Genomic DNA, 27,158 nt, shown 5'->3' on the forward strand with positions numbered 1-27,158 from the left:
TATTCTCTAATCAAGCAAACATCTCAGATTGCAAGAGGAAAAGATATTCTGAGAGAAAGAGGTTAGATACTGCTGTTTCCCATGAGACATCCTCAGCTTTCAATCAAGTTGCGGGGGTGAAGGTCAGTAAACCAGTGGCTGAGCAAACCTCCACCCCGACCTTTCTCACAGGGCCGCAGATGAATGGGAAAGCCAGCCAAGAAATCTGAAGTGCCTCACATCCCCAGCACTTTGCTAAAGGAGGTGGTGGCTGGACAGGTTAAGACACCCTCCCAGCCCCCCAGCCTCCTGCAGGACTCAGGGAGCCATTAGACACCTTCTTCTGCAGCCAGCAGTGGGGCAGTGTTGCCAAGAGGGTACCAGGCGGAGAATCCTGTAGCCTTCACCTGTGCAACTGACAACAGACTGCAGATGGGATGGAGGGCATCTTGCCTGATGCTGGCCAGTAGATCATGACATGGAGAACTCACCACTATTCCTGGGAAACTTGGACTTTGACTCAACAGAGAAGTGAGGGAGGTGCCAACGTGAGCAAGATTTGGTTTTAGGAAACATTTTCTCGGGTTGGGATAGAAAGAGATGTTTTTCCCTGTTTACTTTGTTCATTTTGCCATGTGCATGTATTGCCTATTTGAAAAGAAATAGGCCGGGTGCGTTGGCTCACACCTGTAATCCCAGCACTTTGGGAGGCTGAGGCGAGTGGATCACCTGAGGTCAGGAGTTCGAGACCAGCCTGGCCAGCATGGCAAAACCCCACCTCTACTAAAAACACACAAAAATTAGCTGGGCGTGGTGGCAGACACCCGTAATCCTAGCTACTTGGAGGGCCGAGGCAGGAGAATTGCTTGAACCCGGGAGGCGGAGGTTGCAGTGAGTGGAGATCGTGCCATTGCACTCCAGCCTGGGCAACAGAGCAAGACTCTGTCAAAAAATAAAAAAGAAAAGAAAAGAAAAATAAAATAGCGTTCAGTTAGAAAAAAAAAAATTCTTGGCCGGTGTGGTGGCTCTTGCCTGTAATCTCAGCACTTTGGGAGGCCAAGGTGGGCAGATCTCTTGAGGTCAGGAGTTTGAGACCAGCCTGGGCAACATGGCAAAACCCCATCTCTACCAAAAATTTTTAAAAATTGGCCAAGCATAGGGCTACATACCTGTAGTCCCAGCTACTCAGAGGCTGAGTTGGGAGCATCACTTGAGCCCTGCCTGCAGTAAGCTGAGGTCGTGCCACTGCACTCCAGCCTGACAGACAGACTGAGATCCTGTCTCAGAGAAAAAAAAAATAGAAAAATGATTTTTTTTTTCAAGAGGTGAAGGAGAGAGGAGGGAAAAAGAGAACAAGAAAAATTTATTTCTTGCACATCTTTGTTAGTGAAATGAGAATCCTGTACTCCCTTAGTATAACAGTAAAAATTTAAAGTATTGAAAGCCACTGATTCATCTTTTACAAGTCAACATAATTATTTCTTTTTTAAAACATTTTAAAGACAGAGTCCATCCTGTTCCTTAGGTTGGAGTGCAGTGGCGTGATCACAGCCCACTGCAGCCTTGACCTGCCCACCTCAAGGGATACATATGCCTTAGCCTCCCAAGTAGCTGAGACTATAGGCATGTGCCATCACCCAGCTAATTTATTTATTTTTGTAGAGACGGGGTCTTGCTTTACTGCCTAAGCTGCTCTGGAACTCCTGGCATCAAGCTTTTTTCCCACATTGGCCTCTCAAAGTGCTGGGATTGTAGGTGTGAGCTACCACACTCAACCTTATTTAATTGATAACTATGTTGACTCAATAGGTAAATGAATGATGCAACTATCACTACAAACCCTTTGTTTTTTTGTTGTTTGTTTTGTTTTTGAGATGGAGTCTCACTCTGTCTCCCAGGCTGGAATGCAATGGCCCTATCTCAGCTCACAGTAACCTCCGTCCCCTGGGTTCAAGCAATTCTCCTGCCTCAGCCTCCCTAGTATCTGGGATTACAGACATGCGCCATCACACCTGGCTAATTTTTGTATTTTTAGTAGAGACGGGGTTTTGCCATGTTGGCGAGGCTGTTCTGGAACTCCTGACCTCAAGTGATCTGCCCACTTTGGCCTCCCAAAGTTCTAGGATTACAGACGTGAGCCACTGCACCTGGCAATTTTTTTTTTTTCTTTTTTGAGACGGAGTCTTGCTCTGTCACCCAGGCTGGAGTACATTGGTGCCATCTCGGCTCACTGCAACCTCTGCCTCCCGGGTTCAAGCAATTCTCCTGCCTCAGCCTCCCGAGTAGCTGGGACTACAGACATGTGCCACCACGCCCAGCTAATGTTTTTGTATTTTTAGTAGAGGCAGGGTTTCACCATGTTGGTCAGGCTTATCTTGAACTCCTGACCTCAAATGATCTGCCTGCCTCAGCCTCCCAAAGTGTTGGGATTACAGGCATGAGCCACCGCGCCCAGCCCAATAACCCTATTTAAAATTGAACCCTCATCCCCTGCCCAACACTTTTTATCTTTTCCTTGTTTATTTTTCTTCACAGCATTTTTCAATAACACACTATGAAATATGTTGGCCAGGTATGGTGGTTTATGCCTGTAATCCCAGCACTTTGGGAGACTAAGGTGGGCAGATTGTTTGAGCCTGGGCAATATGGCAAAACCCTATCTCTATAAAAACTTTGCTGGGCATGCTGGCACATGCCTGTAGTCCCAGCTACTTGGGAGGCTGAAGTGGTAGGATCATTTGAATCCAGGAGGTCAAGGCTGGCGTGAGCCCTGCTTGTGCCACTGCACTCCAGTCTGGGCAACAGAGTGAGACCCTATCTCAGAAAAATAAAAAAAGAGAGAAATATGTTTACTTCTTTTATGTATTATGTTTTATGTCTACCTCCTTTTTCTCTCCCTCATCAAAGAATGGAATCCCCATGGGAGTAGGGGGCTTTGTCTGTTTTGCCTACAACAATGCCCTCTGTGTTTGTGGAATGAATTAAATACTATGATTGCTCAAGCACACCATTCGAACTCCTATCAAATTTAAGTACAAAACCCATCTAATTCCAAATATAAATAATTTGTGGATTGGCATCATATGAATTATGAACACCACTACTTCTCTACATTATCATGGCCAATGAAAAGTTAAGGCTTTCTGTCATTCCTGTAAGGAAACAGGTTTAACAGGTTTTAGACTATGGGACCAAATAGACCTGGATTCAGGTCCCACTGGGCAGTGAATGGTTGAGGGTAAGTTCTTCTAAACCTCCTTTCTTCTTGCTTTATTCATCCTTATTCATCCCAGCACTATAATACTAACTAACCTCTTAGGGTTGTTATAAAGATTAAATGGCATTCAGTCCAAAACACTCTGTACATGTCACATGATAGCCACTCGGTTAAATCTATTCTTACAATTATTTTGGGAGCTGTATTAGTTTGCTCAGGCTGCCATAACAAACTGCCACAGACTAGATGACTTAAACAACCTAAATGTTTTTTCTCAGAGTTCTGGAAACCAGAAGTCTAAGATTAAGGTGTTGGCAGGTTTGGCTTCTGCCGAGGCCTCTCTCCCTGGCTTGCAGATGGCTGACTTCTTGCTGTGTCCTGCTATGGTCTTTTCTCTGGGCATATACATTGTAGGGGCAAAGGGAATTTTCCCATCACCCTCTGAAGGTTCTGTAATTTGAGTCTATGAAATGAACTGACTGTAAACAGATGAACAAGAGAAAAGGGGCATCATAAGAAAGAAAAGTAAATACCCCCAAAGCAGTGCGATTTAGAAGCTTATATGCTCTCATCACAGGGGAGAGGGAAGGAGGGATGCAGGCAGGTTAGGGGAGCATAAATGATTTGAGGAAGAGAAAGAATGGACCAGAAGAACAGGTGATAACTTGTGACAAAGTCTGTCCGGATATTTGGTGTTAACCTTTGGTCTTCTTTCCTGTGGTAAGTCAGTCTCCCTACATGATGGGATTCCTGTGGAGGGGGATGCAGGACAATTCAGATTTTTCTGAGGGATCTCAAGGCAGATAAGGGAAATTCAGAGAATAACTCTCCCTGCACTTTGGGAGAGAAAAAGGGACAAGAGGCAGAAGGGCAGGAAAAGGTCAGAGAGACTCTAGTTCTCCTTTAGTTCAAAGCACTCAGCGCCAAAGCATCATACAGTGGGGTATTGTTTTGTAGGCCCCAACAACACCCCTGGGCTCTCTTGCCCTTATTCTAATAACCCCAGTCCTAATTGAGTTAGGACTCTACCCATACGACTTTATAATCTCGATATCCTTCTTACGGGTCCTATCTCCAAATACCATCACACTGGGGGTTAGGGCTTCCAAGTATGTATTTGGGAGTGACACAATTCAGTTCATAACAGGAGCAGAGGAAGATTTCACCAAACTATATCCAATTTTGTTATGTTTAATAAGTTTAGAATATTTCATTCCCAGAAACACAAATGCTTTAATGGATATTCTTTTCACTGGCAGATAGGCTCTGACAAGGGCATAGATGCAGGCATTTTGCAGCAGGAAGAAAGGAAGCCACACAGTAAAGAGGGAAATGTTGCATATGGAGAGAGACTGAAGGAGGCACAGAAATCAAACTATGAAGTATGAATTGATTGGTGTGGCGTTGACTCACCCCGTCCCTCTACACTTGGGAGTGATATCTCATGGTGTCCCGCTGCAAGAGTGGATCTGTGCTTCTTCCCATAAACCTTAGGGAGCTATGACTATATTCTTGCCCTATCTGTAAACAAACTCCAGTAATAAGTTAATGGGAGAGGAAACTAAAAATGTTCCTGGTACCATGCTAGGCATGTTTACATGTATCATTTCATTTCCATCCTCCCAAAACATTGTGACCAAGGCATTATTATCTCTTTGACACTGAAGAAACAGATGATCAGACTCACCCAAGGTCACCCAGTTAGTAAGTCCTTGAGCTGGAATGTCCCTCTAAGTCCAAAACTGCTTGGATGCTCTCAAAGTCCCCATTGTTCCTTCACACTGTAGAACACAGTGACATTCCATCCACTTAGGTTATCCATCTTGTAGCCTCTTATTGCTTATATGACTTTTTTTTCTGAATCGTAAGTTCCCATGTTAGATTTTGCCTTCATTTTCTTTTTCAAAATAATTTTTAAATTTTTAATAGAAAGAAGTGGGATCTTGCTATTTTGCCGAGGCTGGTCTTGAATGCCTGGCCTCAAGTGATCCTCCCATGTTGGTCTCCCAAAGTGCTGGGATTACAGGTATGAGCCACTGAGCACGGCCTCCCTTATTTTCTTTTGGAAAGATTTTTACCATTGGTATTTATACTTTACTTATCCTCCTTCCCTCATGCAAAATCTTGAGCAAGTTTTGCTTTCAGAAAATCTGCCTAATGTGAGATTGTGTCTGAGGTGTAAACATCCAAGTCTTTATGCATGGTGAGGAGAAAATGACAGCAATCATGAATTCTCCAGTTTGCTTTATTGTAATAGAACATTATTTTTCTTTTTCTTCTTTCTTTTTTTTTTTGAGATGGAGTCTTGCTCTGTTGCCTAGGCTGGAGTGCAGCGGTGCGATCTCGGCTCACTGCAAGCTCTGCCTCCTGGGTTCACGCCATTCTCCTGCCTCAGCCTCCCAAGTAACTGGGACTACAGGTGCCCACCACCACGCCTGGCTAATTTTTTGTGTTTTTAGTAGAGACGGGGTTTCACCATGTTAGCCAAGATGGTCTCGATCTCCTGACCTCATGATCTGCCCGCCTCAGCCTCCCAAAGTGCTGAGATTACAGGCGTGAGCCACCGTGCCCAGCCAATAGAACATTTTTCTGTGAAGAATATTGCCAAAGTTACATTTCTGGATATGAAGACCTAGGAGAAGAAGCAAAATGAATAACTACATCTCCAGTGAATTGTACAGTTAAAATAACAGCTTCTAATCAGTCAACTCAAAAGTTCTAATTTCAAGGTTTCAGCCTGATAATAAGGATGGTATTGAAAGCATGCATAGTGATTCTTAGTGTGGGGGTGCTCTCCCTGTTTCCTGTACCCTTTTCTGAAATGAAAGTGATATTATAATTATAAAATTTATTATTATTAAAAATTATAGTATTACTTTGGCATTTCTCATATCCATCTAGAATTTATTTATTTTTATTTATTTATTTTTGAGATGGGGTCTTGCTCCATCATCCAGGCTGGAGTGCGGTGGTAAGATCATAGCTCACTATAGCCTCAAGGGCTCAAGTGATCCTTCTACCTCAGCCTCCTGAGTAGCTGGGACTGCATACAGGGGCATGCCAACAAACCTGGGTAATTTTTTATTTTTGTAGAGGTGGGGTGAGCTGTGTTACTCTGGCTGGTCTCAAACTCGTAGGCTCAAATGATCCTGCCACCTTGGCTTCCCAAAGTGCTGGTATTACAGGTGTGAGCCACCATGCCTGGTCTTTGTTTTTTGTGGAGGGAGGTGTTGGGATAGGATGTCACTCTGTTGCCCACAGTGCAGTGCACTGGTGCCGTCATACTCACTGCAGCCTCGAACAGCTGAGCTCAAGCAATCCTCTTGACTCAGCCTCATGAGTAGCTGAGACTACAGGCATGTGCCACCATGCCTGGCTAATTTTTATTTTTACTTTTCAGTTTTTTGTGGAGACGAGGTTGCGCTGCATTGCCCAGGCTGGTCTCAAACTTCTAGCCTCAAGCCACCCCAAAGTGTTCAGCCACGACACCCAGCGTAGAATTTATTTTTGAGTGTGGTTGGAGGTAGCAGTTTAAATTTATTCCTTTTAGACTGGGTGCGGTGGCTCATGCCTTTAATCCCAGCACTTTGGGAGGCCGAGGCGGGCGGATCACCTGAGGTCAGGAGTTCGAGACCAGCCTGGCCAACATGATGAAACCCCATCTCTACTAAAAATATAAAAATCAGCCGGGCATGGTGGCGGCCACCTGTAATCCCAGCTACTCAAAAGGCTGAGACAGGAGAATCATTGGAACCTGAGAGGCAGAGGTTGCAGTGAGCCGAGATCATGCCATTGCCCTCCAGCCTGGGCTTCAGAGCGAGACTCCATCTCAAATAAATAAATAAATAAATGTATTCCTTTTAGATGGGTGGCTTATCATGTTAATAGTGTTTATTAAGTAAATTATCCTTTCTTCCCAAATTAAAATCCTGCCTTTTCCATGTATACCTGAAGATACTGCCGAACTCTCCCACCAAAATATTTGTTTATTATATACAAATACCATGCTATTTATAATAGCTTTATATTACTTTCTAATATATTGCAAGATACAATTTTTTTCCCAAGATTTTCTTGGCAATTTTCACATATTTATTTTATTATATTTGTTTGTTTACTTATTTTTGAGACGGCATCTCACTCTGTCGCCAGGCTGGAGTGCAGTGGTGCAATCTCGGCTTACTGCAACCATCCTGGCTAACCCGGTGAAACCCCATCTCTACTAAAAATACGAAAACTTAGCCGGGCGTGGTGGCACATGCCTGTAGTCCCAGCTACTCCGGAGGCTGAGGCAGGAGAATGACTTGAACCCAGGAGTCAGAGGTTGCAGTGAGCCAAGATCACGCCACCACACTCCAGCCTGGGAAATAGAGTGAGACTCAAAAAAATAAAAAATAAAATAAAATAAAATTGATAAATTGGACTTTGTCAAAATTAAAAACTTTTGCTCTGTGAAGACCCTGCTAAGAGATGGAACAGAATAGGAGAAAATATTTGTAAACCACATATCTCACAGAGGATTAGTATTTACAATATATAAACAAACAATCTTGGTAGAAAATGGACAAAAGACATTAAGAGATATTTCACCGAAGAGGATATATGAATGGCAGATAAATGCATGAAAAGATGTTCAACAATTAAAACCACAGTGAGACAGCACTACTCACCTATCAGAATGGCTAAAATAAAAAGGTGACACTACCAAATGCTGGTGAGGACGCAGAGAAGCTGGATCATTCATATATTGTTGATAGGAATGTAAAATGCCCATTACCATTTTAAGTGCCAACATTTTGACAGTGGCAAAAAAACTAAATATTCAGCTACCATATGGCCCAGCAATTGCAGTCCTGGGCATTTATCCCAGGGAAATGCAGACTTATATTCATACAAAAACCTACACACAAGTGTTTATAAAAACTTTATTTGGGGCCGGGCACAGTGGCTCACACCTGTAATATCAACACTTTGGAAGGCTGAGGTGGGAGGATTGTTTGAGCCCAGGGGCTCAAGACTAGCCTGGGCAACATAGTGTGATGCTATCTCTATTTAAAATATATATATATTTTATATATATTGTAATAGGCAGAAACTGGAAACAGCTAAGAAACCTGAGCATCAAAGCAGCAGTTTGGAAGAAAATCCAGAAGCTAAAGAAGAGTACACTTTTAACCTAGGCTGTAAATAGGGGAGGGCATAGCAGGAGCCTGACACATGTTTACAGCATTCCCAGAGTTGAAATCAAAAGGAAGCCAGCTCTATGTAATTGCAGTGCCAACTTAAGAGCCCAGCACCTCATTACTGTTATCACCAATGCTCTTGATGTCACAGAAGACAATATTCCTTGTGAAACACTGCAGACACTCATTTAGGACATGATTCAGAACACTCATATCCTGAAGATAGATAACTTTTAGGAGAACTTTCGTCTGTGTATTCCACTTATATTTTCCTTTTTTAGATATATTCACAAGTAATATAGATTTGTCATATTAAAATTAATATAATGTTACTGGGGAAATGAATGAATTAGTATAATTACTAACAATAATGTTCTAAAATACATGCCTAATGAATTAAAGAGCTCTTTCAGTAACTCTGAAATAAGTGATGTAAAACCATTGTCTTAATTTCCGGGCTCCCCTCATAGTCCAAAATGGCTGCAGCAATTCCAGCAATTGCATCAACACACAAAAATTGTCAGTGCCCCAAAAGGGGCTGTGTTTTATTGTGTCTCTTTTTACAAGTGATAAAATCATGGCCGGGTGAGGTGGCTCACGCCTGTAATCTCAGCACTTTGGTAGGCCGAGGTGGGCAGATCACCTGAGATCAGGAGTTTGGGATCAGCCTGGCCAACACGGTAAAACCCCGTCTCTACTAAAAATATAAAAAATTAGCTGGGCATGGTGGTGTGCACCTGTGATCCCAGCTACTTGGGAGGCTGAGGCAGGAGAATTGCTTGAGTCTGGGAGGTGGAGGTTGCAGTGAGCAGAGATCATGCCACTGAACTCCAGCCTGAGTGACAGGAGCAAGACTCCATCTCAAAAAAAAAAAAGAAAAAAAAAACAAGTGATAAAATCTTTCTCAGAGTCCCAGCAGACCTCTGGTATCTCATTGGCTAAAACTTTATCACGTGCCTATGCCCATACCAGTTGCTGGCAGGGGGGAAAAAATCTACCCAGAAATGACTTAGACCAATCAGGGCTTGCCTCCTAGAGCTACTGATGAGGCCTATACTCTAAGCACAAGCTATGTGCAAAAGAGGATGCTGGACAAAAGGAAGGGCAGGTGGGCAAATGAATGCTGTGTGGCAAACAGCATCTGCCACAGATTCCCGATCCCATCCACTGCGTTTGAAGGTTATTAATTTGACTTTTTTTTTTTTCTCTCTTGAGATAGGGTCTCATTTTTTCACCCACGCTAGAGTGCAGTGGTACAATCATGGCTCACCACAGCCTCAACCTCCTGGGCTCAAGTGATCCTCCCACCTCGGCACAGACATGCACCACCATGCCCAACTAATATATTTTGTTTTTAATTTTTTGTAGAGACAGGGCCTCACTGTGTTGACTAGGCTTGCTTTGAACTCCTGGGCCCAAGTGATCCTCCTCCCTTGGCCTCCCAAAGTGTTGGGATTATAGACATGAGCCACTGCACCTGGCCCAAGTAGCCAATTCTTTTTTTTTTTTTTTTTTTTTTTTCAGACAAAGTCTCGCTCTTGTCCCCCAGGCTGGAGTGCAATGATGCAACCTCCGCCTCCTGGGTTCAAGCGATTCTCCTGCCTCAGCCGCCCAAGTAGCTGGGATTACAGGCTCCTGCCACCACACCTGGATAATTTTTGTATTTTTAGAAGAGACGGGGTTTCACCATGTTGGACAGGCTGGTCTCGAACTCCTGACCTCAGGTGATCTGCCCGCCTCGGCCTCCCAAAGTGCTGGGATTACAGGCATGAACCACCGTGCCCGGCCTACCAAGTATCCAATTCTTAACAATTACTAATAATTAGGAAAATCAAATACTAGGTCCGACTGAAAGCTGAAATTATTATTTTTGAAGATTATGATTAGGAAAATAGATCTCGATGACGTATATGTATGATTGAACACTATTAGACAGTTGATGAAAAAAATATGTTTCTGACCTCCTAGCTTTTGGGACTGAATTTATTACTATAAATATAAAGGACTGACCAGTAAGTGACCAGCAAGTGAACAAAGGGAGAGAGGAGGAGGGAAGACCTGCGCCTATGGATCATATACTGTGTTTGGCATTGTGCGGGGCACTTTGGATATTCTCTCATGTCATCCCACCAAAATTCAGTGGGATGAGTATCATCCCACTGCCTCGGCCTCCCAAAGTGGTTACAGGTGTGAGCCACCACGCCCGGCTGGATTCTGATTTTGTATTATCATAATTCAGCTATGACAACCATCCTTATTAAAAAATATTGTGGCTGGGCATGGTGGCTCATGCCTGTAATTCCAGCACTTTGGGAGGGTGAGGCAGGAGGATCATGAGGTCAGGAGTTTGAGACCAGCCTGGCCAACATGGTGAAACCCCATTCTACTAAAAATACAAAAATTAGGCAGGCATGATGGCATGCACCTGTAATCCCAGCTACTCGGGAGGCTGAGGTAGGAAAATAACTTGAACCCAGGAGGCGGAGGTTGCAGTGAGCCAAGATCCTGCCACTGCACTCCAGCCTGGGACAGAGCAAGACTCCATCTCAAAAAAAAAAAAAAAATATATATATATATATATATATGTGTGTATATATATATATAAATAATGTGTGTGTGTGTGTGTGTGTGTGTATGTGTGTAGTGTAGCTCATCAATAAATTCCTTAGGAAAACTCTTGCAAGTTGGATGTCTGGGTCAAAGGGCGTGGATACCTGAATGGTTTATGATAGGTATTGCCAAACCAGTTGACACTCCTCTCAACAATTTTTTTTAAGCGCTTCCATTTTTCCCTGTCCTCACCAATATAGGGTTTTATCACTTAAAAAAATTACCAATTTGAGAAAAAATAAGTGTTAGAAAATATTATTGTGTTCGCTTTGGCAGCACACATACTAAAACTAGAACTATACAGGGAAGATTAGAACGGTCCCTCCGCAAGGATGACATGGAAATTCATGGAGTGTTACAAATTTTTAAAAAATGTCTTAGCCGGGCATGGTGGCTCACGCCTGTAATCCCAACACTTTCGGAGGCCGAGGGGGGTGGATCGCGAGGTCAGGGAGGTCAGGAGATCGAGACCATCCTGGCTAACATGGTGAAACCCCCTCTCTACTAAAAATACAAAAAATTAGCTGAGTGTGAGGGCGCCTGTAGTCCCAGCTACTCAGGAGGCTGAGGCAGGAGAATGGCGTGAACCTGGAAGGCGGAGCTTGCAGTGAGCCGGGATCAGGCCACAGTACTCCAGCCTGGGCGACAGAGTGAGGCTCCGTCTCGGGGGGGGGGGGGGGGGGGGGGGGGAAGTCTTTAAAATTTTAGGCCAGGCGCGGTGGCTCACGCCTGTAATGTCACCACTTTGGGAGGCCGAAGCGGGCGGATCACGAGGTCAGGAGTTCGACACCAACCTTGCCAATAGGGTGAAACCTCGTCTCTACTAAAAATACAGAAATTAGACGGGTGCGGTGGCGGGTGCCTATAATTCCAGCTACTCGGGACGCTGAGGCAGGAGAACTGCTTGAACCCAGGAGGTGGAGGGTGCAGTAAGCCAAGATCACGCTACTGCACTCCAGCCTAGGGACAGAGCAAGACTCCATCTCAAAAAACAAACAAAAACAAAGTCTTTAAAACTTTACATGTATCTATTAGGCTGGGCACAGTGGCTCATGGCTATAATCCCAGCACATTGGGAGGCTGAGGTGGGCAGGTCACTTGAGCCCAGGAGTTTGAGACCAGCCCCGGCAACATGGTAAAACCCCATCACTACCCAAAAAATACAAAAATTAGTTTGGGGTGGTGGCACGCGCCTGTGGTCCCAGCTACTCAGGAGGCTGAGTTGAGAGGATCACGTGAGTCCGGGAAGTCGAGGCTGCAGTGAGCTGGGGTCATACCACTACACTCCAGCCTGGGTAACAGAACAAGACCCTGTTTTTTTAAAAAAAGGAAGAAGAAAATAGCTATTAATTCTGTTTTAATAAGTGCAATACATGGAACATAATCGAATCTTGCAGCTAAGTTGTGATTGTGAACATTAGTTTTCTGTGTACTGCTCTGTAGTCTGATGAGCTGTAGTGTGAAGGTTGTACATAAAAAAAAGCGTCAGGCCTCCAAAGGAACTCTTGTGTTTATGAGTTAGCAGTGAGGAGACTTGGATTCTGGTCCTAGCTAGCCGTGTTTCCTTAAGCAAGTGTTATAGTCTCAGCAATTTACTTTAAATACCTCGGAGGGGCCAGTGGGAAGCTTATCTGTGTGTGCAACTTAACTTGAATGTGTGCCATGGAGTGTCCTCCAGTGGCCACTGTGACAAGCACTGCAAATGTTGCCTTCTAAATCAGTACCAGAGGGTTCATTAGTTAGTATAAGCAATGTCGAAATAATTTTTCCTTGATGAAATGAATGGTATGCAAGATATGAGGCCAACAGATTGTACAGGCATCTCTCTGCCTTTTTATGAACAAGTTAAGAAGCAAGCCCAGCAATGTAACATTTCTGGAGCAGTGCCCTGGGCTCGATCTCCATTTGTTCTGGAATCCCCCGCTCAACCAAGGATTTTGTTGCTTGATCTGGCTGGAAGGATCACTGACTGTCATTATAACATAGGGGCCTTGCCTATTAATATTAAATAATGTTTAATGGAAAGGAATATTGCAGTGCAGAGAGATTGTCCAGGCCTGTGTTGCTGTGAAATGCATGCCATTTCTACTGCAGTGCTTGATACCCCTCTGTTGTGAACTGAATTGTGTTCCTGCCAAATTCTAATGTTGAAGCTGTAGCCCCCCGTGTGACTGTATTTCCCATCTTTCTCCTCCTAGCCTTCATTCAAATGTGGACATAATTTGGTCTGTTTCTCAAATTGGTGGAAGTTTTGTCATCTTAATTACCTACCCAGCTCCATTACAGGTTTAAAAACATAAGATATGTTTCAAGAGGCTTCTCATCAGGCCTATTAGTTGACACTGCCCTGAAATCAACACAGCCTTTAAGTGCAGTCCATAACCATGGAAATGAAGTTTGCTTCAGATTAACCAAAATTCTCAGAGAAGACAAATGCGCTATCAGCAGATCCATTACCAAGAAGTGTCCTGTGTAATGACACTTTTTCATGCATCAAACTAAGCGTACTGATGCTTTCCTCATCTCTGTCCATGTAACTTTGCTTTCTGTGGGAAAATTATCCACTCATCTTGTCTGCCCTGTAGACGGGGAAGGAAGGAGGAGAACTGAGCAATTTCTTTGGAATTAGCTCCCCAAATTATGGAATGTTTATTCTCAGACATCTTCCGGAAACAGATAACCATTTGGCTCTGGGTGATTTTAATATCAATTGACCTGATGGAATTTTTGTTTGTTTGTTTGTTTGTTTTTGAGACAGGGTCTCACTCTGTCACACTGGCTGGAGTACAGTGGTGCGATCTCAGCTCACTGCAGCCTCAACCTCCCTGGCTCAGGGGATCCTCAGCCTCACAAGTAGTGGGGACTACAGAGCACACCACAATGCCCAGCTCATTTTAAAATTTTTTTGTAGAGACGGGGTCTCATTATGTTGCCCAGGCTGATCTAGAACTCCCGGGCTCAAGCAATTCTCCCACCTCAACCTCCCAAAGTATTGGGATTACAGATGTCAGCCACTATGCCCAGCCTTTGACCTAATCTTTTTAATTTAATTTAATTTAATTTTATTTTATTTTTATTTTATTTTTGGTGGGAAGGATGGGCAGGGGATGGAGTTTGGCTCTTGTTACCCAGGCTGGAGTGCAGTGGCGCAATCTTGGCTCACTGCAACCTCTGCCTCCAGGGTTCAAGTAATTCTCCTGCCTTAGCCTCCCAAGTAGCGCAAGTGATCCACCCACCTCAGCCTCCCAAAGTTCTGGGATTACAGGTGTGAGCCACTGTGCCCAGCCAACCTGATCGATTTTTTTTTTTTTTCTTTTTTTTGAAGACAGAATCTCACTCTGTCGCTCAAGCTGGAGTGCAGTGGCACAATCTTGGCTCACTGCAAACTCTACCTCCCGGATTCACGCCATTCTCCTGCCACAGCCTCCCAAGTAGCTGGGACTACAGGCACCCGCCACCATGCCCGGCTAATTTTTTTGTATTTTTAGTAGAGACGGGGTTTCACCATGTTAGCCAGGATGGTCTCGATCTCCTGACCTCGTGATCCTCCTCCCTCGGCCTCCCAAAGTGCTGGGATTACAGGCGTGAGCCACCGCGCCCAGCCCGACCTGATCGATTTTAAAGATTCCTTCCAGCACTATGGTTTTGTGATTTTAATCTCTAAGGAAAATGTTTTTTGATGCCCAGAGCTTACTTCTAATTTGATATGATGCCAGACTGCAAAGTTATAGTGAATGTTGGACACGTAGCCTTATGTGAATTTTCAAAACCCCAAACTTAATGTAACTGTTAGTATTGAAATCAATTTTAATTCATATCACCTTGTATTTAATTATAGGTAATCTTTAGATGGTGGAAGATCTCTCTAAGGAGTGAGTATCGATCAACAAAACCTGGAGAAGCAAAAGAAATCCATGAAGACTTCCTAGAGAATTTACATCTTCAGAGTAAGGAAGGGAACATATTATGTACCGCTGTTAAGTTCTCATTAATTAGTGGTAGATTTTGTCAAAGAAGTTTCAAATATATTATCACTTGAAATATTGATATGCAATTATGTACTTACATATACAATGTTAGATTCTTAAAAACCAGAAAACTGTTATTTTTTTCTCTTGGAAAAAATCTTAGCGTTTAAGATCCTAGGTTTGGCCGGGCACGGTGGTGGCTCACGCCTGTAATTCCAACACTTTGGGAGGCCGAGGCAGGTAGATCACGAGGTCAGGAGTTCAAGACCATCCTGGCCAAGAGGGTGAAACCTTGTCTTTACTAAAAATACAAAAATTAGCCAGGCATGGTGGCACACACCTCTTATCCTAGCTACTCGGGAGGCTGAGGCAGGAGAATTGCTTGAACCCAGGAGGCAGAGGTTGCAGTGAGCTGAGATCACACCATTGCACTCCAGCCTCGGCAACAAGAGCGAAACTCTGTCTTAAAAAAAAAAAAAAAAAAAAAAAAAAAAAAAAATCCTTGGTTAACATGTGGACTCCATTAATGAAGTTAAAAGCAAGTAAATATAGTTTTATGCTTGAATATTATGAATTGGGCAGTGGTAAACAACCGAGTGGTTTGGGCGTCACTGGGAAGCGCTTAAGGGGAAACTTTTATATGGTGTTTTCTGCAGGAAAACAAAATATTTGATTGGTTAGAGTGGAAATTCCCTGGTTAGAGGTTAGTTGGCAGTTTCTGACTGGTAAAATCTCTAGTTAGAGGTTAGTTGGCGGTTTCTGATTGGGTAAGCAGAAATTTCCTTTTCCTATGCTACAACCATCCATATTTTAAAAACATTTTTTTAATTAAAAAAAATTTTTGTACACCCAGGGTCTCACTATGTTGCTCAGGCTGTTCTTGAACTCCTGGCTTCTAGTGATCCTCCCACCTCAGCCTCCCAAAGTGCTGGATTACAGGTGTGAGTCACTGCACCTGGCCCAACCATCTGTTCTGAGTTGGGTTTCAGTTTGCTTACATAAGAACTCAGGACACTGGCGACATCTAAGCCCGATTGCTTCCCAATTAATTATTTTAACACTTCTCAATATGAAAAATTCAAACATAAAAAGCAGACAGAATTTTTTCTGAGGGGGGCACGGAGTTTTGCTCTTGTTACCCAGGCTGGAGTGCGGTATCATGATTTCGGTTCACTGCAACCTCTGCCTCCCAGGTTCAAGTGATTCTCCTGCCTCAGCCTCCCGAGTAGCTGGGATTATAGGCATTTGCCACCACACCTGGCTAATTTTGTATTTTTAGTAGACATGGGGTTTCGTCATGTGGGCCAGGCTCGTCTCGAACTCCTGACCTCAGGTGATCCATCTGCCCCGGCCTCCCAAAGTGCTGGGATTACAGGTGTGAGCTACTATGCCTGGCCAGAATGGTTTTTAACTAACTCCCATGTACTCATAAACCAACTTCAGCAATACTCAAAATGTGACCCAAACCTGTAGATGAAACCCACTGTTCCCACTGGACTATTATGAAGCAAATCCCAGTTGTTATGTTGTTTAATCTTCATCTACTTTAGAATGTGTCTCTCAAGGGACTCTCTTCAACTAAACTCTTTAATAATTACTCCTTAAAAATAAAAATTTGCCAGGTGCAGTGTTCATGCCTTGGGAAGGATTACTTGAGCCCAGGAGTTCAAGATCAGCCTTGGCAACAGAGTGAGACCTAGTCTCCACAAACAAACAAACAAACACAAATTTAATTAGCTAGGTATGGTGACACGTGCCTGTAGTCCCAGCTAATCAGGAGGCTGAGGTGGAAGGATTGCTTGAACCCAGGTGGTTGAGGCTCCAGTGAGCCCTGATCATGCCACTGCACTCCAGCCTGGGCAACAGAGCAAGAATGTCTCAAAAATAATAATAATAGCTGGGCACGTTGGCTCATGCCTATAATCCCAGCACTTCAGAAGGCCAAGGTGGGCGGATCACCTGAAGTCAGGAGTTCAAGACCAGCCTGGTCAAGATGGTGAAACTCCGTCTCTACTAAAAATACAAAAAATTAGCTATGCGTGGTGGTGGGTGTCTGTAATCCTAGCTACTCAGGAGGCTGAGGCAGGAGAATTGCTTGAACCTGGGAGGCAGAGGTTGCAGTGAGCCAAGATCACGCCATTGCACTCCAGCCTGGGCAACAAGAGTGAAACTCCATCTCAAAAAAAATTAATAATAGTAATATTTTAAAACTAGAAGACACCTTAGAGATTCTTATAAGTTATAGTTAACAATGTTATTTATATTAATATCAAGTACTTTTGCTCATTTTGTTATAATATCCTTGTGAAATAAATATTATTGCCATGAGATTCAGAAAGGAGGATCTTACAGCTAAATACTGACATTGCCAGGACTAAGCATTGAAACTCAAAAGAATCAAGCATATTAATCTCATTTAGAAGGCAAACTCTGAGTGGATCTTTGATAATCAACACTCTTTAAAAAATTCCATTATTTAGGCTGAGCACAGTGGCTCATGCCTGTAATCCCAGCACTTTGGGAGGCCGAGGTGGGTGAATCACCTGAGGTCAGGAGTTTGAGACCAGCCTGGCCAACATGGTGAAACCCCGTCTCTACTAAAAATACAAAAATTAGCCAGGCATGGGGGTGGGCACCTGTAATCCCTGCTGCTCGGGAGGCTGAGGATCGCTTGAACCTGGGAGGTGGAGGTTGAAGTGAGCAGAGATCATGCCACTGCATTCCAGCCTGGGCAACAGAGTGAGACTCTGTCTCAAAAAAAAAAAAAAAAATTCCATTATTTAACAATAATAGTATGTGATAGGCCATGTGTGGTGGTTCACACTTGTCATTCTAGTACTTTGGGAGGCTGAAGTGGGAGGATTTCTTGAGCCCAGGAGTTCAAGACCAGCCTGGGCAACATGGCAAGACCCTATATAAATATATATAGAGTGTGTGTATATATATGTATGTGACAGTTTTATTTTTTATATGTGTGTGTGTGTATATATATGTATATATGTGATAGTTTGTTGTTGTTTTTTGTTTTGTTTAGAGAAGCAAAGTTTTGTTTTGCTTTCTTAAATAGTCAAAAGTTGGGCTGGGTGCGGTGGCTCATAGCTATAATCCCAGCACTTTGGGAGGTGGAAGCAGGGGGATCACCTGAGGTCAGGTGTTTGAGACCAGCTTGGCCAACATGGTGAAACCTTGTCTCTACTAAAAGTACAAAAATTAGCCGGGTGTGGTTATGCAAGCCTGTGATCCCAGCTACTTGGGAAGCTGAGGCAGGAGAATCACTTGAACCTGGGAGGCGAAGTTAAAAAAAAAATGTCTGCTGGATTGAGTGGTTCACTGGCTTACTGTCTGTGTGCAATATCATTAACTCCTTTATGGCAAATATTTATAAAATTCATTGTTGGCTTAAGAACAACCATGTTGTCAAAGAAAAAGAGAAGAAAATGTGACTGAGATTAGAAGAAAAAGAAAAGAACAATCATATTGGCGGAAGGCTATTTACTTTTGATTGAATTTCAATCAGTTCGGGCATGCCTAACTTCTTTAATTGTGGACCAAACATGTTTCTATGCAGATCGCTATAAAGTAAACTTCCATAAAACACATTTCATTTTCACTTTCAAGTTAAGATCCGTTTTTTGTTTTTTGTTTTTTGTGTTTTTTTTTGAGACAGAGTCTTTCTCTGTTGCCCAGGCTGGAGTGCAGTGGCACGATCTCAGCTCACTGCAACCACCACCTCCCAAGTTCAAGCAGTTCTCATGCCTCAGCGCCCCCGCTTCCTGCCCCTGAATAGCTGGGACGACAGGCGCACACCACCACACCTGGCTAGTTTTTGTATTTTAGTAGAGATGAGGTTTCACCATGTTGGCCAGACTGGTCTCGAACTCCTGGCCTCAAGTGATCTGGCTGTCTCGGCCTCCCAAAGCGCAGGGGTTTATAGGCGTGAGCCACGGTGCCCCGCTTCCATTTTATTTTCCATATTTATTTCCATTTATTTCCTACCACTGTAGGACCTTCCACAGAGCTATATGTCTAGTGAATGCTGCATTGTTCCTTGAGACCATGTGATTTTCTGATTGTCTTCCACAAAAACCTGGAGATGGGGATTTGGGCCAGAGATTGGAGTCAAAAGCCTGCCACTGCCTTCTGAGTGCTGGCTTACCTGCAGACCTCACCAGTCTCTTGCCTGTTCCAGGCATCTTCCAAGCCCTGCCCTTGATAAGATATTGGGGGAAGGGGTCAAGCTCCTGTTAAGATACTGGGGGAGGGGGTTCACTTCAGGATAACTACTTGAGGGGTTCTGATATTGGAAGAGAAAAGGCAATATAGCAAAGATTTTATGAGTCTGACAGCAGGCCTGCCTCCCTGCTGGCTCTGTTCCTGCTGGACAGCAGGAGAGTTGAGGGATTCAGCCAAGGCATGTACCAACCAGGCTTTTTAAATGGTAGTTTACAGAGCTGCAGTCTCAGGGCTGCCAGGTGGTTTCCTGCCAGCAGCAGCACTGTGATACCAAATTAAATCAGCCCGGCAAGTTCAAAGGCTCCTATATCTCTGAGGGGAAAACTCCAAACCATGCTGTTGTTAGTCTCTCTATACCCACTTGTTAGAGAATCCTTCAGGAAGTCCTCTGTCTCTAGAGGAAGGAGGGAGGGTTCATGGTAGCACAGACTGGGGCTCAGTAAGCTGGGGTTGAAATCTCTGTCCTGCCACCAGCCTGCTGTGTGACCACAGCTGATTGCTCGCCACTCTGTGAGTCAGTTTCCTCATACTTAACTGGAGATAATGGTTACTCCATGTGGCCATGGTGAGCATTCAATGGCCTGATACAAAGTCAGGCGCAGTGGCTCACGCCTGTAATCCCAAATACTTGGGAGGCTGAAGTGAGAGGATCACTAGAGGCCAGAAGTTTGAGGCCAGCCTGGGCAACACAGTGAGACCGCCCACCAACCGTCTCTGAAAAAAACGGTAACAAAATGAAAAGCAAGACAAAATAACCTGATTCATGAACAGTTTTTTTTTTGTTTTTTTTTTTTTTTGAGACAGGGTCTCACTCTGTTGCCTAGGCTGGAGTGCAGTAGCACGATCACGCTCACTGCAACTTTCACCTCCCAGGCTTAAGCGGATCACTTGAAGCCAGGAGTTCGAGACCAGCCTGGCAAACATGGCAAAACCCTGTCTCTACAAAAAATACAAAAGTTGGCGGGGTGTGGTGGTGCCTGCCTGCCCAGTTACTCAGGAGGCTGAGGTGGAAGGATCACCTGAGCCTCGGAGGTTGAGGCTGTAGTGCACTGTGATTGTGCTACTACACTCCAACCTGGGTGACAGAATGAGACCCTGTCTCAAAAAAAAAAAGAAAAGAAAAAAGAAAAAATTTTCCCAGCATGTCCTTATGGTTTGCTGTTGTATTAGTCTGTTCTCACATTGCTATAGGGAAATATCTGAGAATGGATAATTTATAAAGAAAGGAGGTTTAATTGGCTCATGGTTTTGCAGGCTGTGCAGAAAGCACAGCAGCTTGTTTTGGGGAGGCCTCAGGAAGCTTCCAATCATGGTGGAAGGCAAAGGGGGAGCAGGTGTCTTACACAGCAGGAGCAAGAGAAGTGATGGGGTGAGGGGTCACACATTTTTTTTCTTTTTTTCTTTTTTGAGAGACCTAGCCTCACTCTGTCACCTAGGCTGGAGTGCAGTGGGGCTGTCCTGGCTCACTGCAGTTCCCACCTCCCAGGCTCAAGTGATCTTCCCACCTTAGCCTCCCAAGTAGTCAGGACTTACAGGCATGTGCCACCACAATAATTTTTTTGTATTTTTTGTAGAGATGGGGTTTCGCCCTGTTGTCCAGGCTGCTCTCAAACTCCTGAGCTCAAGCGATCTGCCTGCCTTGGCCTCCCATAGTGCTGGAATTACATGCGTGGGCCACTGTGCCCAGCCTCCTTCCTCTATCTGCAAAGCCAACAATGGCGGGTCTTGTCTTTCTCACGAGGCATCACTCTGACCTTGCCTCCGTGGTCACGTCTCCTTCCCTGACTCTGACTCTCCTGCCTTTGCCTTTCCCTTATAAGGAACTTTGTAATGACATTAGGCTCTCCAGATAATCCAGGATTGTCTCCCATCTCAAGATCCTTAATTTGGCCGGGCACGGTGGCTCACACCGGTAATCCTAGCACTTTGGGAGGCTGCGGCAGGTGGATCACTTGAGGTTAGGAGTTTGAGACCAGCCTGGCCAACATGGTGAAACTTCATCTATACTAAAAATACAAAATTTAGCCGGGCATGGTGGTGGTCACCTATAATCCCAGCTACTTGGGAGGCTGAGGCAGGAGAATCGCTTGAACCTGGGAGGCAGAAGTTGCAGTGACCCGAGACAGAGCAAGAGCTTGTCTCATAAAAAACAAAAAAGGATTCTTAATTTAATCACATCTGCACAGTTACTTTTGCCATGTGGGGTCCCATATTCATAGGGTCTGGAGATTAGGACATGGACATCTTTGGGGATGGGCATTATTCTGTCTACCACTGTGATTTATGTTACTAAATTGCAAAATTAAAACGTTGTTGAATTTGTTTTTTCCAGATTTGCATTTTTATTTTATTTATTTTTGAGACAGGATCTCACTCTGTTATCCAGGCCGGAGTGCAGTAGCGCAGTCACAGCTCACTGCTGCCTCTATCTCCTGGGCTCAAACAATCCTCGCACCGGGTGTGGTGGCTCACGCCTGTAATCCCAGCACTTTGGGAAGCTGAGGTGGGTGGATCACCTGTGGCCGGGAGTTCAAGACCAGCCTGACCAACATGGAGAAACCCCATCTCTACTAAAAATACAAAATTAGCCGGGTGTGGTGGCACACGCCTGTAATCCCAGCTACTCAGGAGGCTGAGGCAGGAGAATCACTTGAACCTTGGAGGCAGAGGTTCCAGTGAGCCAAGATCGTGTCATTGCATTCCAGCCTGGGCAACAAGAGCGAAACTCTGTCTCAAAAAAAATAAAAAACCAAAAAACAAAAAACAATCCTCCCACCTCAGCCTCCTGAGTAGCTGGGACTGCAGGTGCACACCACCATGCCCAGCCAATTTGAATTTTTTTTAAATTTTTTAGTAGAGATGAGGTCTTGCTGTGTTGCCCAGGCTAGTCTCAAATTCCTGAGCTCAAGCAATCCTCCCTGCCTTGGCATCTCAAAGTGCTGGGATTACAGGTATGAGCCACCCAGCCTGGCCCAGGTTTGCATTTTTAAGAGTCAAAACTGTCATGTTTAGGCCGGGCGCGGTGGCTCATGCCTGTAATCCCAGCACTTTGGAAGGCCGAGGCGGGCGGACCACAAGGTCAGGAGATCGAGACCATGGTGAAACCCCGTCTCTACTAAAAATAGAAAAAAATTAGCCGGGCGCAGTGGCGGGCACCTGTAGTCCCAGCTACTCAGGAGGCTGAGGCCGGAGAATGGCGTGAACCCGGGAAGCGGAGCTTGCAGTGAGCCGAGATTGCGCCATTGCACTCCAGCCTGGGCGACAGAGCGAGACTCCGTCTCAAAAAAAAAAAAAACAAAAACAAAAAAACAAAACAAAACAAAAAAAACAACTGTCATGTTTATTATTTTAAACATTATTCTTAACACTACCAAGTATAGAGAACTGTTAGCATGTGAATAAGAGTGTTGCTTGATACAGACCACTTCCATTCAAATCCTGGCCCTAAACCCACTAGGTATGTGACCTTCACCAAATATTTAATCTTCCTAGGTCTTATTTCCCTCAACTGCTGATAATGGGAATAATAATGGCATCTATCTCACAGGAACCTTATGAGGACTAATTGAATGAAGTGCTTAGAATTTGCCTGGCACATAATAAGTACTCAAAAAATTCTAGCCGTTGGAGTTTTTAATATTTAAAAAGTGAAAATTATTTATCTCCTCCAAGCTCCATTCCCCAGAGACAACCATTCCAAATAGTTTCATTTGTATTTGAATTCTTTCTGTTTGAATCGTGTATATGTTTATAAAAATTAAATCAGGCCGGGCACGGTGGCTCACGCCTGTAATCCCAGCACTTTGGGAGGCCGAGGCGGGCAGATCATGAGGTCAAGAGATGAAGACCATCCTGGCCAACATGGTGAAAGCCTGTCTCTACTAAAAATACAAAAATCAGCTAGGCGTGGTGGCGGACTCCTGTAGTTCCAGCTACTCAGGAGGCTGAGGCAGGAGAATCGCTTGAACCCGGGAGGTGGAGGTTGCAGTCAGCCGAGGTCATGCCACTGCACTCCAGCCTGGCAACAGAGCGAGACTCCATCTCAAAAAAAAAAAAAAAAAAAAAATCAAATCAATTTCGTCTTTAGGTTTTTAACTTGTTTTTGCTCTTCATATATTGTGATTATTTTTCTGTTAGTGTACGTAAAGTCCCCTGTTCTTTTGCAAGGATGTATGGTATTCTGTGGGTACAAATACACAGTCCTCAATTGATGGGCATTTTCGGATGGTTTCCAGGTTTTGCTGTTCTCACTGAGGCCTTTAGGTACATGCTGGGACATCTCTTTTTTTTTTTTTTTTTTTTTTTTTTGAGACGGAGTCTCGCTCTGTCGCCCAGGCTGGAGTGCAGTGGCGCGATCTCGGCTCACTGCAAGCTCCGCCTCCTGGGTTTACGCCATTCTCCTGCCTCAGCCTCCTGAGTAGCTGGGACTACAGGCGCCCGCCACCGCGCCCGGCTAATTTTTTGTATTTTTAGTAGAGACGGGGTTTCACTGTGGTCTCGATCTCCTGACCTTGTGATCCGCCCGCCTCGGCCTCCCAAAGTGCTGGGATTACAGGCGTGAGCCACCGCGCCCGGCCATGCTGGGACATCTCTATCTGCACACTTACATGAGAATGTCAGTAACATGGATTCCTACAGGTGGAATTGCTATATCCAAAGAGATATACCTTATAAATTTTGATAGATTTTATTTGAGGGGTGCATTCTTGAAAATCTTGCAAAATTCAAGGTTAACGTGACCAAGGATGGTCTTTCTGTGAACTGGTTCATGTGGCACTGCCACGGGATGCAGCACAAATGCCATTTGCAACACATTTGACCTTAATAATGATGCCAACTTTATAATTATGCTACTCTTGAAATAATTTTAAGTTGTGTAATTTACATTATTTTAACATTTGCACCTAAAATGAGACTTCATTAATATTTTGATGTCACAATATTTCAATTTAGAGTAATTTAAAATGTATAGAAAATGCTACTTTCTTATCCTTACAAATTGCCCTCCAAAACACTCCTGTGTTAATTATACTCCATCCAACAGGAAGTAGGTGTTTTCTTACCCCTTTTGCCATCATACCTTGTTCCATAATCCATTTTCTTTAGGTTTTTTTTTTTAGGCTTATACATCAGCCTTTAACTTGGGCCTTCATTTTCTCATTCCTAACTAATACCTCTTACAGCACTCCTCCCCTCCTTGTTGCCCTCTCTGATCGGCTGCCCTTGTCTTCAGCCTTGGTCTGTGGCTTCTGGACACCTTGGGTTGGGTTCTGCAAGTGAGGGTGAGGTGGGAGAGTACAGGAGGTAGGAGCGTGGGAGGCTCGTTCTGGGCTGCAGAGCAGAGAAGGCAAATCCAAATAAAATCTTACATTTTGTCATTTATTGTTAACTGATTTTTTAAGATTAAAAATTGAATTAATGCACATAGTAAAACAAAAGTTAAATCAGTTTGAAAAGTTTTAGGTTTAAGCACTGTGGCTCATGCCTGTAATCCCAGCACTTTGGGAGGGAAAGGTGGGAGGACTGCCTGAGCCCAGAAGTTCGAGACCAGCCTGGGCAACATAGTGAGACACTGTCTATACAAAAAATAAAAAAATTAGCTGGGCATGGTGGCATATGCCTGTAGTCCCAGCTACTTGGGAGTCTGAGGTGGGAGGATGGCTTGAGCTAGGAAGTCAAAGCTGCAGCTAGCCATGATTGTGCTACTATACTCCAGGCTGGAGAACAGAATGAGACCCTGTTTCAAAAATAAATAAATAAATAAATAATAGTGGGGGCGCGGTGGCTCAAGCCTGTAATCCCAGCACTTTGGGAGGTCGAGACGGGCGGATCACGAGGTCAGGAGATCGAGACCATCCTGGCTAACACAGTGAAACTCCGTCTCTACTAAAAAAATACAAAAAAACTAGCCGGGTGAGGTGGCGGGCGCCTGTAGTCCCAGCTACTCGGGAGGCTGAGGCAGGAGAATGGCGTAAACCCGGGAGGCGGAGCTTGCAGTGAGCTGAGATCCAGCCACTGCACTCCAGCCTGGGCGACAGAGCGAGACTCCGTCTCAACAACAACAATAAATAAATAAATAAATAAATAAATAAATAAATAAACAAATAAATAAAATAAAAATAAAAGGTTTTAGCATGAAAATAAGTCTATCTCTGACCCTGTGTTTCTAGTTCCAGTGACAACCATCATTAGGAGTTTCTGTTATATCCTTATAAACATGGTTTATGCATAAACACAAAAAGGACTGGGCGCGGTAGCTCACATCTATAATCTGACGACTTTGGGAGGCTGAGGCTGGAGGATCACTTGAGCCCAAGCAGTTCACAACCAACCTGGGCAATGTGATGAAATCCTGTCTGTATAAAAAATACAAAACTTAACTGGCTGTGGATTCGCATTCACCTGTGGTCCCATCTACTGGGGAGGCTGAAGTGGGAGGGTCACTTGTATACAAGAGGTCACGGCTGCAGTGAGCTGTGATTGTGCCACTACACTCCAGTATGGGCGAGAGAGTGAGACCCTATCTTAAAATAAACAAACAAACAAACAAATAAATAAATAAAACATAAAAAGAAGAATCCTCTTTTTTTTTTTTTTTTTTTTTTTTGAGACAGAGTCTCCCTCTGTAGCCCAGGCTGGAGTGCAGTGGTGCAATCTCGGCTCACCACAGCTTCCACCTCCTGGGTTCAAGTGATTCTCCTGCCTCAGCCTCCCTAGTGGCTGGGACTACAGGCACCCACCCACCATGCCCAGCTAATTTTTATATTTTTAGTAGAGATGAGGTTTCACCATGTTGGCCAGGCTGATCTTGAACTCCTGACCTCAAGTCATCTGCCCACCTCAGCCTCCCAGAATGTTGGGATTATAGGTGTGAGCCACCGCACCTGGCCAAAAAGAAGAATCTTATGCATTGTATCCTGTAGCTTGCTCTTTACAAGTTTTCAAATTCAGAAATATTTTAAACCTACAGAAAAGAACATTACAGAGACTCTGGCTGGGCACAGTGGCTCCCACCTGTAATCATGTAGTGATCATGGCTCACTACATCCTCAACCTCCTGGGCTTAAGTGATCCTCCTGCCTCAGCTTCTGGACTAGCTGGGACTACAGGTGTGCACCACCGCATCTGGATAATTTTGTAGAGACAGGGTCTCACTGTGGTGTCCAGGCTGGTCTTGGGACTTATCTCTAACTCCTGGCCTCAAGCAATTCCTCCCACTTTGGCCTCTCAAAGTGCTGGGATTATAGACATGAGCCACTGCACCTGGCCTAAATCATTGTTTAGAGCCATTTTTTCTCCTCTAAATTTTCTTTAACTGCGCTTTACCTACATTGGACAAGTTTTGATAACTTGTGTCTTTATTCTCATTCATTTTCATTCAGTTAAAACATTTTCTAATTTCCATTTTGATGTGTTCTTTGACCCTTAATTACTTAGAAATATATTATTTAATTTACAGGTGCCGGGCGCGGTGGCTCAAGCCTGTAATCCCAGCACTTTGGGAGGCCGAGGCGGGCGGATCACAAGGTCAGGAGATCGAGACCACAGTGAAACCCCGTCTCTACTAAAAATACAAAAAATTAGCCTGGCGCGGTGGCGGGCGCCTGTAGTCCCAGCTACTCAGGAGGCTGAGGCAGGAGAATGGCGGGAACCCGGGAGGCGGAGCTTGCAGTGAGCCGAGATCACGCCACTGCACTCCAGCCTGGGCAACAGCGTGAGACTCCGTCTCAAAAAAAAAAAAAAAAAAAAAAAAAAAAAAATTTACAGGTAGTTGGGGATTTCGTAGATACTTTTTTTGTTCTTAATTTTTAGCTAAAATTACATGTGGTCAGGGAATCTACTCCAAACGGTTTTAATTTTTTCAATAATTTCAACTTTGTGTCATACTTTCTCAGGGGTATATTTATCTTTTTCTTATCATCCCAGTTTTAGTATAAATCCTGCTAAATGCTGCTGACAAAAGCACCA

General features: G+C 44.2%; 1 protein-coding gene and 1 non-coding gene across 5 annotated transcripts in view; both read left to right on the plus strand.

The window, feature by feature from the left end:
- The window catches only part of FBXO36 (F-box protein 36), an 86,690-nt gene that overhangs the window by 30,782 nt on the left and 28,750 nt on the right, over positions 1-27,158 (plus strand). For all 4 annotated transcript variants that reach the window (XM_045367842.3, XM_045367844.3, XM_045367845.3 and 1 more), the window contains exon 2: positions 14,828-14,936. In XM_045367842.3, the coding sequence (XP_045223777.1) occupies positions 14,828-14,936 (109 nt within the window). The remainder of the gene's footprint in view (positions 1-14,827; positions 14,937-27,158) is intronic.
- Positions 11,250-11,356, plus strand: LOC123568105 (U6 spliceosomal RNA). Its single transcript, XR_006691333.2, has one exon. It is a non-coding gene; the product is annotated as a U6 spliceosomal RNA (small nuclear RNA).

This window comes from Macaca fascicularis, chromosome 12, assembly GCF_037993035.2.
Source record: "Macaca fascicularis isolate 582-1 chromosome 12, T2T-MFA8v1.1".
NCBI classification, from domain to species: domain Eukaryota; kingdom Metazoa; phylum Chordata; class Mammalia; order Primates; family Cercopithecidae; genus Macaca; species Macaca fascicularis.